The following is a 14159-nucleotide window of genomic DNA, read 5'->3' on the forward strand; positions in this document are numbered from 1 at the left end:
GATGCGGCATGGGCCATGAGCATGAGAATGAAAATGGGTATGAGTATGGGGTATGGGTAAAAGCAGCGATAAGTAGTTGTGTGGCTTAGGTGCTAGGCAGGCGGGAGGGTGCGCATGGACATATGTAAATGTCGGGGCGTTAAATCGGTGCTACACTGTGTACACTGTGCGAAAAGTGACAGTGCAAGTCAATTTAATTACTTAATTATTTGCAACTTTAAGCAAATATGTGCTAATTATTTGATTGCCTTTCTATATATGCTGACAAATACTCAAAAACATGTCTAATTACTTTTCATTACTGAATTATTTTTTATACGACTATTTAATTATGAGTTAGAGCAGCCTCAATTTAAGCAACAATTATTTACTTTTTAATTAATCAATTACTTTTTTGAATTAAGAGAGCATTACTTACAAACTTCATCCAAATATGTAACAATTACTCAACTTGCTTGCTAAATATTTTGAAAATACACCAAATTATGCTTATTCATTTTTTAATTACTGAATTATTTGTTATAAAATTATTTAATTACTATTTAATTAGAAAGCAATCTTCAATTATTATAAAAATTTGCTTTAGCAGCAATTTAACAATAAATGCTTACGTAATTACTTTCTAATTACTCAATTCCTTTTTGCAATTATTATACAAATTTAATTTACAGTGAGTTAGAGAATTAGACTGCCTAAAACTGCGCCTAACCGTTTATGAGCATGAATTATCGTTTTAAAAACATAGCGCATGATCATTGGAAGCTCAAGACCCCCAGACTGAGCAGACTGAGCATTACTCTCGCTCTATCTCGCTCACTCGCTGCGTATATCTGTTACCATTTGACCATGTGAACTTCTTCGCTTGAGCCTCGTTGTAGGTGTGCTGGAGTCTGAAGAAAAGATTCACATTCTTATGATTAATGATCGTCAAGCGCTGTGGCTTTTGCTGTGGAACTCGCGCGCGCTTTGGCCCAAGGAATTTCAACATAACTACTTTGTGCGCAGATACAAATCGTTATTACACATTAAATGTTCACAGTGAGTGGTTAATCAACAGGTAGACTTAACTGTAGGGAACACAGCAGAGTGTGGGGGGGACAACAGTTTCAGGGTCAGGCCAAGTTGCGCGGGTGTTTTCTTTTTTTTTTTTTTTGTTGTATGTGGAGCTCGCTGAGCTGCCAGCGTGTAAATCAATTGAAAATAATTTGTTACTTTTAATAATAAGTGAAAGAAGCTGTGCCGCAGCGTCCAAAGCGTGGGCTAAGGGTAAAAGAGCTTGTAATTGATCATGTGTGTCTTGTTATGTGTAGGAGATGCAAACAAATAAACAAACGACGATCCAGCCAGACAGACAGTCGAAAGACTGAGAGTCTGACTGACTCGCTGTGTTGAGCTATAAGCGCTGAAATCAATCGATCAACTAGCAGAAGAGACAAACTACACTGCAATAAACTAGAGTGCGCAACAGAAATAAGCGAAAAAGTATGCAGAGCATTGAAGTTTGAAGCTAATGAGAGAGAGAGAGAGAGAAAGAGAGAGAGAGAGAGATAGAAAGAGAGGGAGAGGGAGAGAGATAGAAAGAGAGGGAGACAGAGAGAGAGAGATAAAAAGAGAGGGAGAGAGACAGAGAGGGAGAAAGAGAGAGAAAGAGTGGGAGGGAGAGAGAGAGAGAGAGAGAGAGAGAGAGAGAGAGAAATATATAGAGGGAGGGAGATAGGGAGAGAGAGACAGATTCTTTAACAAAAATTAAACTTCAATTAAACCTACTCTGGCCTCAGTTTTCTTTTTAATCAAAGTGTATCAAAAGGTTCTCTCCAATCGACTTTTTAGATATAGTTATAATTATACAACAATTGTTGCTACTAATGCAATTATGCTAAGCCATAGTTATTAAGCTTGAATATTAAATAGCTACTTAATTTATTTATTTTGATAAGCTGTAATTATCAATTTAACTATCATAATTATTTGCCTATGTAAATTTGCCTCTTTAATTCCATAGACAATTTTTAAATATAAATGAATTAATTTAAAAATGTTTTTTTCTTTAATATTATTGCTGACTTCTGAACCATAATTTATTCAAAAAGTATTTGCAATAAATTCAGCAAAAATAAACCATTTTAATTATCTAAATCATAGCACAAAATTTAAATACAAAAAAATTTTTTTAAAAAATTTGTATACTCATAAATGTAACTAAAAATTCTAGCTCGCCTGCTTTTATAATTTAATTAATTAATTTCAACCGCTTATCATCTTTATCTTAAGCATAAATTGCGCTAATTTGTACTGCTACATTTATTTCTCGCAGTGTAGCAGAAAACTGCGCTGCACTTTGTTAAGCCAAAAACGTTGAAATCCATCGATCAACACGCCAAGCTATTGTTTTCACTTTTCATAAGCAACAAATACCTAAAATATATTTTTTAATAATATTTTTTTTCGTTCAGCTGTTGACTGATGAGCCAGCCAACTGTGGTGGGTCCTACACACATGAATCATATGAAATTCGAACGAAAGCTCAGCTCGAGTCGCTTTCTCAAGCGCCACATGTCGTCGCATTGAGTTCCTTGTAATCCCTACAAATAAATATTGTGTTTATTGTCGCGCAGGCAAAAAGGTGTGTGTGAGTGTGTGTGTAGCTTTATAATAATGTCTTATTTATGCTGGATTATCATGGTTATCTCATGGTGGTGCTGCGGTTTTTATAGTAAAGTGGCCACCATGAGCGCGAGGCGTCAACGCCAACGAGTCGCATTAAAATGTCAAAGAAGCTGCGTGAAAAAAACAACGACAACAACGACAAGTGAAAAGCGATACAAAACAAAAGAGTTGAGGTTACAATTTTATCGCCTGCAGCGACGGGCAGACAAAGACGTCGACTAGGCTAATTCAATTAAGTTCTCAATAAGTGCTTGGACATATTAGAAGCAGCGCAGAGACCTCCCCAGGTTTAGTGTAAAATAATAAAATTGATTGCTCTCTTAGTCCGACGACTGTGATTTGTGCCCAACAATAAATTCAGTCAACTAATTGACAGCGACCTACGCTCAAGGGTTCTCCAGTTACCTACTAAGGTGTCAATTAATGCACAGCAGACTGATTGAACCAAAGGCAAGCAAAGATAAAGCCAAAGCAGCGTTTAAATTTGTTAGCCCAATTTGAAGCGAAGGGTCTCCAAAATATTTAAAACACCTTTTCTTTCTTAGCCAGGCCTAGACACACACGAAAAGTGTCAAAATAGTTGATAGCTGCGCACTGCTTGGCCATAAAATGCAATCAGTGGGAACACCCAACGTGGCCAACAGTTATCGCGCAGTCTGAGGGTTTGGGCCACGTCAAAACAACATAAAGTTGAAACAAACGGTAACTGCAGCAAATGCTGATAGCTGTTCCAATTGAGTTACAGATACCTTTAAGTAGCTCTAATGTCTGTCTGTGTGTGTGTGTCTATGTCTGTGGCCATGTGGCAAGTGCAGCCAACTACTGTCTGGCTGTATAAAAAAGGTAAAACGCTTATATTTCGACTGCAATGCAAGTGGCCTTAATTGATCTTCTTATGGCCCTCAGCACAGTTCGGTAAATTGTAGATAGAGCTCTGGAATTCCTAGAAAACACTTGCTGTTTCTTATAAACCTGGCTAATTGGCTTGCCCTTACAATTATGAGCTAAAGATTAGTACGATTATAATTTTAGCAATTGTAAATAACAACAACAAATAAGACAAAGCAGCGCAGCAATAAAGAAAATTTAGATTTGGGTATTTATGTTAGCTAAAAGATATAGCAAAATTTAAAAAAATATAAACAGACTACAAATTATTAATTCAAAGTATAGCATACAAATTTTTAGAAATGAGTCGCAGTAAAGCAAAGTCAAGCAAAAATGGTTTGAGAAATTTTTGTTAGATAAAAGATAAAGCAAAATTTAAAAAAAAAAAATAAGCAGACTACAAATTATTAATTTTAAGTATGCGCTATAGCATACAATTAATTTAATTATTTACAAAAGAGTCGTTAAACATTTTTTTCAATTGTTAAAATTTAATCTAAAAATGTTTTCAATATACTAAGCTCTGTTCCTATACCAAATTTTAAAATTTATAAAATATATAAAATACAGACAATTTTTTATAACTTACAAACGTTTCGTTTTATCTTTTTCCACTAACCTATTCAAGCTCTAACTACTCCAAAAGAAGAACCAAACAACCTTTCAGTATTTCCGAATTGAGGCAGTATCTCTAGCTTAACATAACATTATTGCTATAGTAAAAAATGAATTTAAAATTAATTAAATATTATAATAGCATATTTCAAAAATTTTAAATTTTATTTATATGCAGCAATAGCTAATTTATCTATTTTATGTATATTTTTAAATTACTTTTAACACCCTTAGCATAACTCAAAAATAATATATTTTATTTATATGAAACAAGCTATAAATTATCTATTTTATAAATATTTTAAAATTACTTTTACAATTAAATATAATACAATAATAATTTTTTAACAACCTAAATAATTATAATAGCTAACCTATGCACATTTTTAAATTAATTTTTTAATACAAATATTTGCTTTAAATAGTTTGCAGCTACTTCAAAAACTGTTGCCTATAATTTCTATCAATTTAATTGCTACTATATTAATTAAGCAACTGCAACTATTCTTTGAAGCTATAATACAATATAACTGATAAATGTTATATCGACTACATACACTCCACCTCTAGACGCTTTCACGCGTGTCAAACGCTTAAAAGCTTTGTGGCCTGGCATCTTTGTTTGGTTGTCATTGCAAAAGGCGTCGGCATGATATCTAAAAGGCGCTGACAAGCCAAATAGACAGAGACAAGTCGCAATTACGACTTTTATTTTTGGGCTTGGCCCACACAGCACAACAACAACACTTGACAAATAATAATTGAACTACAAGTGCTGTCAACATGAACATGGAACAAATGGGAGACGATGCTGGAAAATGGCGTGGAACTGATTGAATGGCGGCAAATTGATTTGCAACGATTTTAATTGTCGCTGCGAGAGAGCGAAGAGAGTGAAGAGAGAGCGCAGACTAACGCTGGGGTGGTCAATTTGGCAAGGACACTACTGGTCGAGTGTCGAACGTGCAGCAACCCCCGTGGCCAAAGGGCTAACAAAAAAAAAATGGTAAAGTAAATGGCTCACTTTTGGCAGACGCTGCGCTCGCAGCTAGGAGCAGATAGATAGATCTATCTATCTCTGCTGCTAGTTTGGGCCACCCTAGCTGCGGAACCGATGCGTTTAATTGTGGCCTACAAAACTGACACGCAGCCAGAGTCTTGAGCCCGCCTGCTGTGACTTTCACAAAATATTTTGGTTCAACGCAGTGCGGATTGTTGGCAATAATTGTGTGTGTGGCAGGACATGTTTGTTATCCTGCTGTTTAGTTATGTGTGTGTGTGTGCAACAAGTTGGCCAAAAGGCAGCAGGGCGTGGCAGCAGGCGGGCGCTCTAGCCACGCAGCAGGCAACAGGCCTCAGCCTCATCTCAAACAATTTGATTTAAAATTTGCAACCAAAAACTGTCAATCCAGCAATTGTGTTGGCCAAACGCATTTCAAACTATTTGCAGACAGCTGTTGACCCAGTCCAAACAATTGCCCCAGCATTTCAATTAAACAACTTTTAGATCTTTATCCTGATTCTTTGAACTGCGCGTGCCTAAACCAAATGCAATGACTTCAATTGTCTTTTTGCTCTATTTGTGGCACGTTCCCAAACAATTCCATTCTCTAGTTTTTTTCTATAGCTATCGCCCACATCGTCTCTTAATGCGAAACACATCTTTGCTCTTCATAAATTAACTTAGTCTTTTGCCTTTTGCGGCAACTTGTAAATTAATAGTGGTTATTAAATTAAATTGTTTGGCGATTGTGAGTTATGCAGAACAACATTCTTTGTTTATTCGATTTTTTTTATAGTAAAACAAGTCCAAGTGTCTCTTTGGGTGTTCTGTTATTTTTAGTTGCATGACATACAGCAACGGGTATGATAATTTTTCGACTTTAAATGCCAGAACATGATTTTAAACAAAAGCAAATGCTATTTGGCATAATTAAGGAACTTAATGTTGGATTAAGGAAATTGGGATATTAAAACTACAACTAAAGTAATTAAATTTTATTTAAATATTTTTTAAATGCATAAATTTTAAAAGTAAAGCAAGTATTTTAGCATAACTTCAATTAAAATAATTTTAGAAAAAATTAGACTATAGAAAATTCTGTAGTACTTGAATTAAATGTAGAAAATTTAGCATAAATAAAATTAATTAATTATACAAATTAGCATGCATTTAAACATAATAAAATGAATTACTTTAATATTATTTTTGAATAATAAGTAAAAAATATCTAGGAATTTAAATAAAATATTGCATGATAAAATCAAATTATATTTTCAATAATTATTTACTCTTTTATTCTTTGAATGAGTAGAAATATTCTACATTCTTTTTTAATTAAAAAGTATTTAAGCTCAAAAGAAAAAGTTTTAAAGGAATTATCGCAAATGTTTGGAATAAAATGATGGAATAATGAGAAACGAAAATGTCTATAACTTAATTTAAGTTTCAAATATTAAAGAAATATATGCATAAATATATATGCAATTATTATTTATGAGTAAAAATATTCTGCATTTTCTTGAATTAAAAAGTATTTAAACTCAAAGAAAAAGTTTTGAAGTTTTTCGTTTGAATAAAATGCTTGAATAATGAGAAACGAAAATGTCAATGAATTAATTTATGCGCATAAATTAAAAAGAAATATACATAAAAATATAAATACAAAAATAATAAATATATATAAATATATTTTCAATTATAGGCATTTATTTTTTTTATAGAAGTATTGAAGTATTGAAGGAATTATACGAAGTGTTTGACTGTTTGCGACTTAATTTATGTATATGACTTAATTTAGGTTGCAAATATTAAAAAAATATGTATAAATATATTTTCAATAATTTACTCTTTTATTCTTTGAATGAGTGGAAATATTCTGAATTTTCTTGAATTAATTTAAACTCAAAGAAAAAGTTTTGAAGTTTTTCGTTTGAATAAAATGCTTGAATAATGAGAAACGAAAATGTCAATGAATTAATTTAAGCATAAAATATTAGAAAGAAATATATATAAAAAAATATATACACAAAAATAATAAATGTGCGTAAATAAATTTTTAATTATAACCATTTAATTTTTTATTCTTTATATAAAATGAAGTATTGAAGTAATTAAACGAAAGGTTTAAATAAAATGCTTGAATAATGAGAAACGAAAATTTCTATGAGTTTCATATATTAAAAAAAATATATGCATAAATATATTTTCAATTGTAAGCATTTAATTTTTGTATGCTTTATATAGAATGAAGTCTATTTTAATGCTTAAGACTTTCGTAAACTATTTGGCATATGTATGCAATTTAAATATTAAAAAATATTTTACTTTGCATTAGTTTTAAAACAATAGAATGGCATATTTCAAACTATGCCAGATGTAGCCGAAATAAATTTACTTCAGCGATTTATAGCTGCGTATAAAACTAAGCGCCAGCCATCTAATCAATGAGTAACTAAAATTTAGTTGCTCAGCATGACTAAATAAATTAATAAAACAAGCAGTTAAAGTATTTTGTGAACATACAATGCAATGTACGATATATATTTAAGTAATATACAATTGTAAGTTATAAGCTATATATACAATTAACTAAATATAAAGACAGTTAATGAGATCGCGTTGTCTTTAGCCTGCTAGCGCTCTGGATTTAACTATATTAAGTAAGCAATAAAAAACAAATGAATTAAACAGTCTTATTTATGTTTTTTTAATAACCAAGCAAGGTCTGAGGTTTGTGTACGGGTAACAAACTGAACTATTAGAGCTAATAAGGTACAAAAAATTAAAACTACGACTTAATTTATATATAAAATAAAAGATTTTGGAATTGGAGGCAATACATGTTTTGCACTAATTAAATATTAAAATTAATTAGCTAATTTGTGTGCGTGTGTGCGTGCTTTGGCATTACAAATGTTTGTATGTGTGTGTGTGTGTTGAAGCAAATCGGCATCTATATAAAGATATAGACAGTCGTTTGCTACAAAACGTTGCAACTGCGCGCAGCGGCGGCGACTTCACTGGGACGCTGACGAGCTGAGCCGCTGGCGAAGTGGCAAACTCCAAGCCAAGGCAGTTCCCATGCCTGGCGGTTGCAAAAGTTTGAAAGAGCGAGAGCGCGCGATTTCGCTGCTGCTGCTGCTTGCCAAACTATCTGCTCATAATTTCATCTATGCTAAAGCCAAGCATGCGCTTAGGGCGTGCCACGCCCACGGCTACAGAGCTGGAGGATAAATCGAGTGCTGGCTGCGCTGCTGGCAGCGGCGTGGCAACAACTTGAGCTGCTGGCTGGGATTGCGCCTGCGCCTCGCTATGACTTTGCAGATGCGACTTGAGATTGGCGCGCTGATTGAAGCTGCGCTGGCATATGGGACACTTGTGTGGTCCTTCCTCCAAATGCGTGACCTTGTGCACGGCCAGCGTGCGCGATTGGCAGAAGCCCTTGCCGCAGTCATTGCACTTGAAGGGCTTCTCCTTGGAGTGTATATAGCGATGATCGCGCAAATGATCCTGACGCCGGAACGCCTTGCCGCATATGTCGCAGGAGTAGGGACGCTCATCTGTGTGCGTGCGCTCGTGTATTAGCAAATTGTAGGATTTGGTAAACTGTCGATTGCAATATTTGCATATGAATTGCTTCTTGGGGCGACTGCTGCCGCTGCTAGCGCCAGCGCCAGCTGCTGCTGCAGCGCTGGCCGCAAGCTTAAGACCCGGCATAACACCAAACTGACGCAGCTGATGCAGTGCAGCGGGATAGGGACGCACATGATGCGCATGAGCATGCGCATGATGATGCTGCGGATGATGATGATGATGCTGCTGCTGCTGATGTTGATGATGCGCATGAGCTGCAGCTGCTGCTGCTGCTGCTTGTTGCTGCTGCTGTTGCTGATACAGCGCCGCATTGCGTATCCATTGATTCATTAGCAGCGCCTGCTGATGCACTGCAACAGGATCAGCGCCTGCTGCAGCAGCAGCATAAACTGGATAATGTCCATGTGCCTGCCATATCCGTTGATGATGATGTTGCTGTTGCTGTTGCTGTGGTGCAACTTGCTGTTGCTGCTGCTGCTGCTGTTGGTAGTGCGCCATGTGTCGCAGCTGCTGCAGCTGTGTTGCATCTGTGTTGGTAACTGCCGCTGCTCGCAGTCGCAGCGGCTCCTCGGTGGGCGTGTGCGGTGGCGTCAACATTGGCGACAAGCTGCTCTCGCGCTCCTCCTTAATAACTATATAGTCGTCTTCAACAAAATCTAAAATAAAATCAAGCATTGATTAATAAGTTGCTTTTATTAATAATTTAATTTTTTTTATATTTAAAATTGTTTTTAAGCATTTTGCATTACTTCATTTAATTTTTTAAGTAAAAATATTTTCATTAATTTAATTTTTGTAGCAATAACTATTTTTGTTTATATATTTTAGCGCTTTAATAATTTAAAATTCTTTACAAAATATTTGCATTATATTAATATTTAATTTAACTTTTGTAGCAATATATATTTTTTTAATATATTTTAGCGCTTTACTAATTTAAAATATTTTTACGCATTAAATTATTTTTGTTTTTAAAAGCATTGAATATTTTTTATAATAAAGCAAAGCAATGCATTATTTAATATTAATTTTTCAACTAAGCGACGGCTTAATTTTTTTTTATATTTAATTTACTGCTTACCTTGTTCTCTGCTTATGTTAAGCTCGTCATCCACAGTTATGTTGCTGATGGGCGATGCTGATGTAGTAGACATATTCCTTTTGTATTGTTATTAATTTTAAAATTTAGTTTAAATGTAGTAAGCACTTGTTTTAGTTTTGAGCACTTGACACTTTTTTATTTTTCTTGTAGTCTTTGGTCACTTTTACGTCTTTTTTTATTTTCTACTGTTGGTTGTTGGTTGCTGTTGTGCGTATTGCTCTGTTTAAGCGACGTGCCCACGACAACGTCTCAACTCAAACTGATTGCTGTTGGTGTGCGTTGCTCTCCGACTCAAACTTGTGAAAATTGCGAGCGGCTCTCACACTAAAACACAAGTGTGCGCGTGTGTGTGTGTGACTGTTGAGTGAAGTGACTTCTGCTGTGGCTGTTGCTGCTGCTGCTGCTGCTGCTGCTGCTGTCGCTGCTGCTGCTGCTGCTGCCTGTGAGTAGCGCTCGTTAATAACTGAATGCAACTGCGGCGTTGTCGACCGGTTTTGAAGCAACCAACAGCAGCTGGGAGCAACGGTTGCTTCATTGTTGTTGCTGTTGCTGTTGTCGGGGTTGGAAATTTATTTGGAAATGGCAGATACGTACACGCCTACCTGCTGCCGCTAGCAGCGCTCCCATTGGCTGGCTCGCCAGTTGCTGCTGTCGTCGTTGTTGTTGCTGTTGCTGCTGCTGCCCTACGGCTGCTGCTGTATACGTCTCATTGTTGTTGTTGTAAACAAGCGGAAACTGTTGGCCTGATGGTCGGACGCCGTTGTCGGGCTGCTGTTGCTTCTGCTGCTGCTGCTGTCGCTGCCGTTGCTGCTGCTGCTGTCAGGACTCTCAACCCGCATTTTGCATTTTTTGCCACCCAGGCGGCGCATGCCCCGTACCAGCTGCGCCCGTCTCTCTGTTTTTGCTCGTGCCTCGCCCCAGGATATTGTAATCTATTGTCGTCCCTTCTTCCTTTTTAGTTGTTTGCATGTTTGCCTGATTCGTTGTCATTTAAATTTTAATTTGCTCATCTTTTTTTTCTCATTTTCATTTTCGTTTTTGTCACAGAGTTGAAAACTCAATTAGCTGCTTCAAAGGCTAACCAAAAATTTATTACAAAATGTATTTGAATTTTAATTTGCACAACTTTTGAATTACACTTTTTCACTTTAAGTTCAACTTTAAGTTACGCCTTAATGCAAACTACCGTTGACTATGGCAAATTGCATTTTATTTTCGTGTGGCTTCATTTTCAAGTTAGTTATAGCGGTTGCAGTTAAAAATTAATGTGCTACGCTCAAAAGCGTATAACACACGCCTATGATTATATAATTTATGCATAGTTTCGTTTCTTTAATTTTTACAGCTTCTCTAATGACGTACAGATTACAGATTTCGCGCTCACAAATCAATATTCAATTCATGGGCTGCAATTTGCCGAAGCAAATTGTATGCACTTGAAGAAAATTCAAAGTAGAAGTAATGAAAGTTGAGTTTTTTTTATAAATAAAAGCAGAGCCTAGCATTTAATACAATTTTTTTTGAATAAAATTAATGATATAATATTAATTTGCTGATTTTTTTAAGTCAACTTTAAGTATTCTCTCTTTTAAGTTATAAGAAAAATTTAATTAAATTTATATAATATTTTTTTCGCATATAAAAATTATTTTTTAATTTTATTTTCATTCAAGTGAATTGTAGTAAATTTTTTTTAAAGTCAACTTTAACTATTATTTTTTTAATGCTATAAAAAAATTTAAATAAATTTATGTAAAATGAAAATCAGCGTTCTTATTATTTTTTCGCATATAAAAAATATTTTTATTTTATACTTTATTCAAGTAAATTGTAGTAAATCTTTTAATAATTTAAAGTGAATTTCTAAATTGCTTAATGCAGTCAAAGGTTTTTAAATTGTTCACTTGAGGCTTATCAAAAAGTAAAAATATTTATTATTCTACTTTTTTCGTAGAACTTGTATAAAAATCAGACGTGTGTCTAAGTAAAAAGTCAAAAATAAAAACTTATCAACAGGCAGCCCGGCGCAGGGGGCTATAAAATTTAATTCAAGCCATAAATGCGCAAACTATGCAAAGTAAAAATTAAATCACAAAAATATATATAAAAATAGCATAGAGCAAAACTTGCTATGCCATATAAGCTGGAAAGATAAAGAAGCGAGAACAAAGTTTTCCATGTCTAATGCTTGAAAGTAGAAAGGAAAATAAACTAATAAAACGAAACGACGCTAAAATTTTTAAAAACATGAATTTGAATAATAGAAAGAAATTTGTTTTATATCTAAGTAGTTTTGTAATCATGCGACAAATAAAAAGAAATAGTTATAACAGACTATTTAGACTTTAAATTGAGCAATTTAAATATATATAGAATAAAAACTTTTGGTTTCGAAATTAAGCAATTTCAATGCTTTAGCTGAATTTTAAAGTCTTTGCTTTTAAATAATTTATTTTGACATTTATAAATTAAATTTATCTACTAATTTCGTTACTTTACTGACTATGGGACTCTAAATGTATAGAATACATTTTCAAAGAATTAAATATATCTCATATTCAACTAAATTTCAAATATTGCTTTTAAATTATTCCTTTTTGACTTTCATAAATTAAATTTAGCTACAAATTCTTTATTTATTTTTTATTTATAACTTTCCTTACGCATTTTTATTTTAATTCTACAACTTTGAATTTAATTTCTCATGCATTGCTTTTAAATATTTTATTTTTAACATTCATAAATTAAATTTAGCTAAAAACTCTTTACTTAACTGACTATGAGACTCTAAATTAAGCCATTTAAATATGTTTACAATAAATTTTATGTTAGATCTTTAGCTAAATTTGCTTGTAAATTATTCTCTTTTGATTTTCATAAATTAAATTTAGCTGCAAATTCGTTTAAAATTATTCCCTTTGCTTTTAAATTATTCCCTTTTGACTTTCATAAATTAAATTTAGCTGCATATTAGTAACTTAATGTTTGCCTTATCTTTTATACGATATACAAATTATCAACGCTTAACCTTTGAATTTAATTTCACATGCAAAATATTATTCATTGCTTAATGCATTCTCACGCTGATTTTGGTGAATGGTTTTGCCGCACATTAGCAGGAGCAGCCTGAGAGTTTTCCCAGCCTTAGCACTGGGATTTTTCCCGCACAACAACAGCGACTAAGCCACGCAGACTAAAGTCGAGTCCGGCACGCTTATGCAGCTAAGCAGGCGCAACTTCCCCAGGACTTGGCTTGAACTACTGTTGTCAAAAGCCAATTACAAAATATTTACACAACAATTTGTTTGACAATTTAAACAATTCGTTGAATAAACAGACGGCGCAACCCAAAGTGAAGTCAAGACGACGAGTTAAGCAAATATCCTGGCCTAAGCAAAAAAATCCGACAGCGCAGCTTTTGGTGAGCAAACAGGCGGCGGCAAACTTGAACAAAGTGTTTGGTTTTTTTGTTTTGTTTTTTTGGACTGCATGCGCAGTAATTAACATCATGTCATAAGTGTACAAAAACAAATAAATAAATAAATAGATAAAACACACACGCGCACTGCGCTGACACATGAAAGACACAGACCGAATAATTCCCAGCGTTATTTTCTGTTTGATATATGGCCAACGCCAACTGTCAACTTCCTGCTATTACACACATGGCCAAAAGGATTAACTTAACAAATATACGCACACACACACACATGTTAAGTATTTGCATATGCTCAGATTCGCTGTCTCGCTCTTGCCAAACGGAAACGGAAACTCAGTGTGCTCATAAAAAGTCAGCAGCCAAGTCCTTGGCTGCACCAATAAAGAAGTCATTGCAACATTGGCCATAAAACCATAAAAACATTTTCGAATACCTACTGCTCGACATTAGTAGCTCGACCTTTTTTTTCTACTGCTGCCTAACAAAAAATCTAGAGCGTAAAAAATATAACATTTAGAGCAAAAAATATATATATGCGCTCATAAAAACCAAACAAATTGACAACTTTTTGTTTATTTTTTTCTGGTCTTTGTCTTTGGGCACGTCTCATAAAAACTGTTCGCAGAACCACCAAGACCCTTGGCTCTTGGCCAAGAGATTTTTTGGCCTGGTTTTTAGCATATTTTTATATTTGGCTTTTGTTTTTTTTTAGCAATTCGTTGAAAAAAATTAGATTTTTTAGTGCAACTGCGCTACAAATTTTCCACATTTTCCAACTTATGACCCGCAATTTGTCACAAAAATTGTTGAGCGTTTGCGTTAGTTGAACTTTTTTCACACTAAAATGTTGC

At 34.2% G+C, this 14159-nt stretch overlaps 1 protein-coding gene across 1 annotated transcript; it reads right to left on the reverse strand.

Moving 5' to 3' along the window:
* Positions 1–7986: 7986 nt before the first annotated feature.
* On the reverse strand, positions 7987–10214 carry LOC108599936 (protein odd-skipped). Its single transcript, XM_017987162.2, has 2 exons — positions 9849–10214; positions 7987–9423 (listed from the first exon to the last, which is right to left on the reverse strand). The coding sequence occupies exons 1-2, from the start codon at positions 9919–9921 to the stop codon at positions 8324–8326; spliced, it is 1173 nt and encodes a 390-aa protein (XP_017842651.1). The 5' UTR covers positions 9922–10214; the 3' UTR covers positions 7987–8323.
* Between the last annotated feature and the right edge of the window lie 3945 nt (positions 10215–14159).

The sequence above is a fragment of the Drosophila busckii genome, chromosome 2L (genome assembly GCF_011750605.1).
Source record: "Drosophila busckii strain San Diego stock center, stock number 13000-0081.31 chromosome 2L, ASM1175060v1, whole genome shotgun sequence".
Lineage (NCBI taxonomy): Eukaryota > Metazoa > Arthropoda > Insecta > Diptera > Drosophilidae > Drosophila > Drosophila busckii.

Bases quoted from the DNA above. Each gene is read 5' to 3' on its own strand.
- LOC108599936 (XM_017987162.2), bottom strand. From the start codon at position 9,921: ATGTCTACTACATCAGCATCGCCCATCAGCAACATAACTGTGGATGAC. The intron at 9,424-9,848 runs GTAAGCAGTAAA...ATTTTATTTTAG, and splicing joins TAACATAAGCAGAGAACAAG to ATTTTGTTGAAGACGACTAT.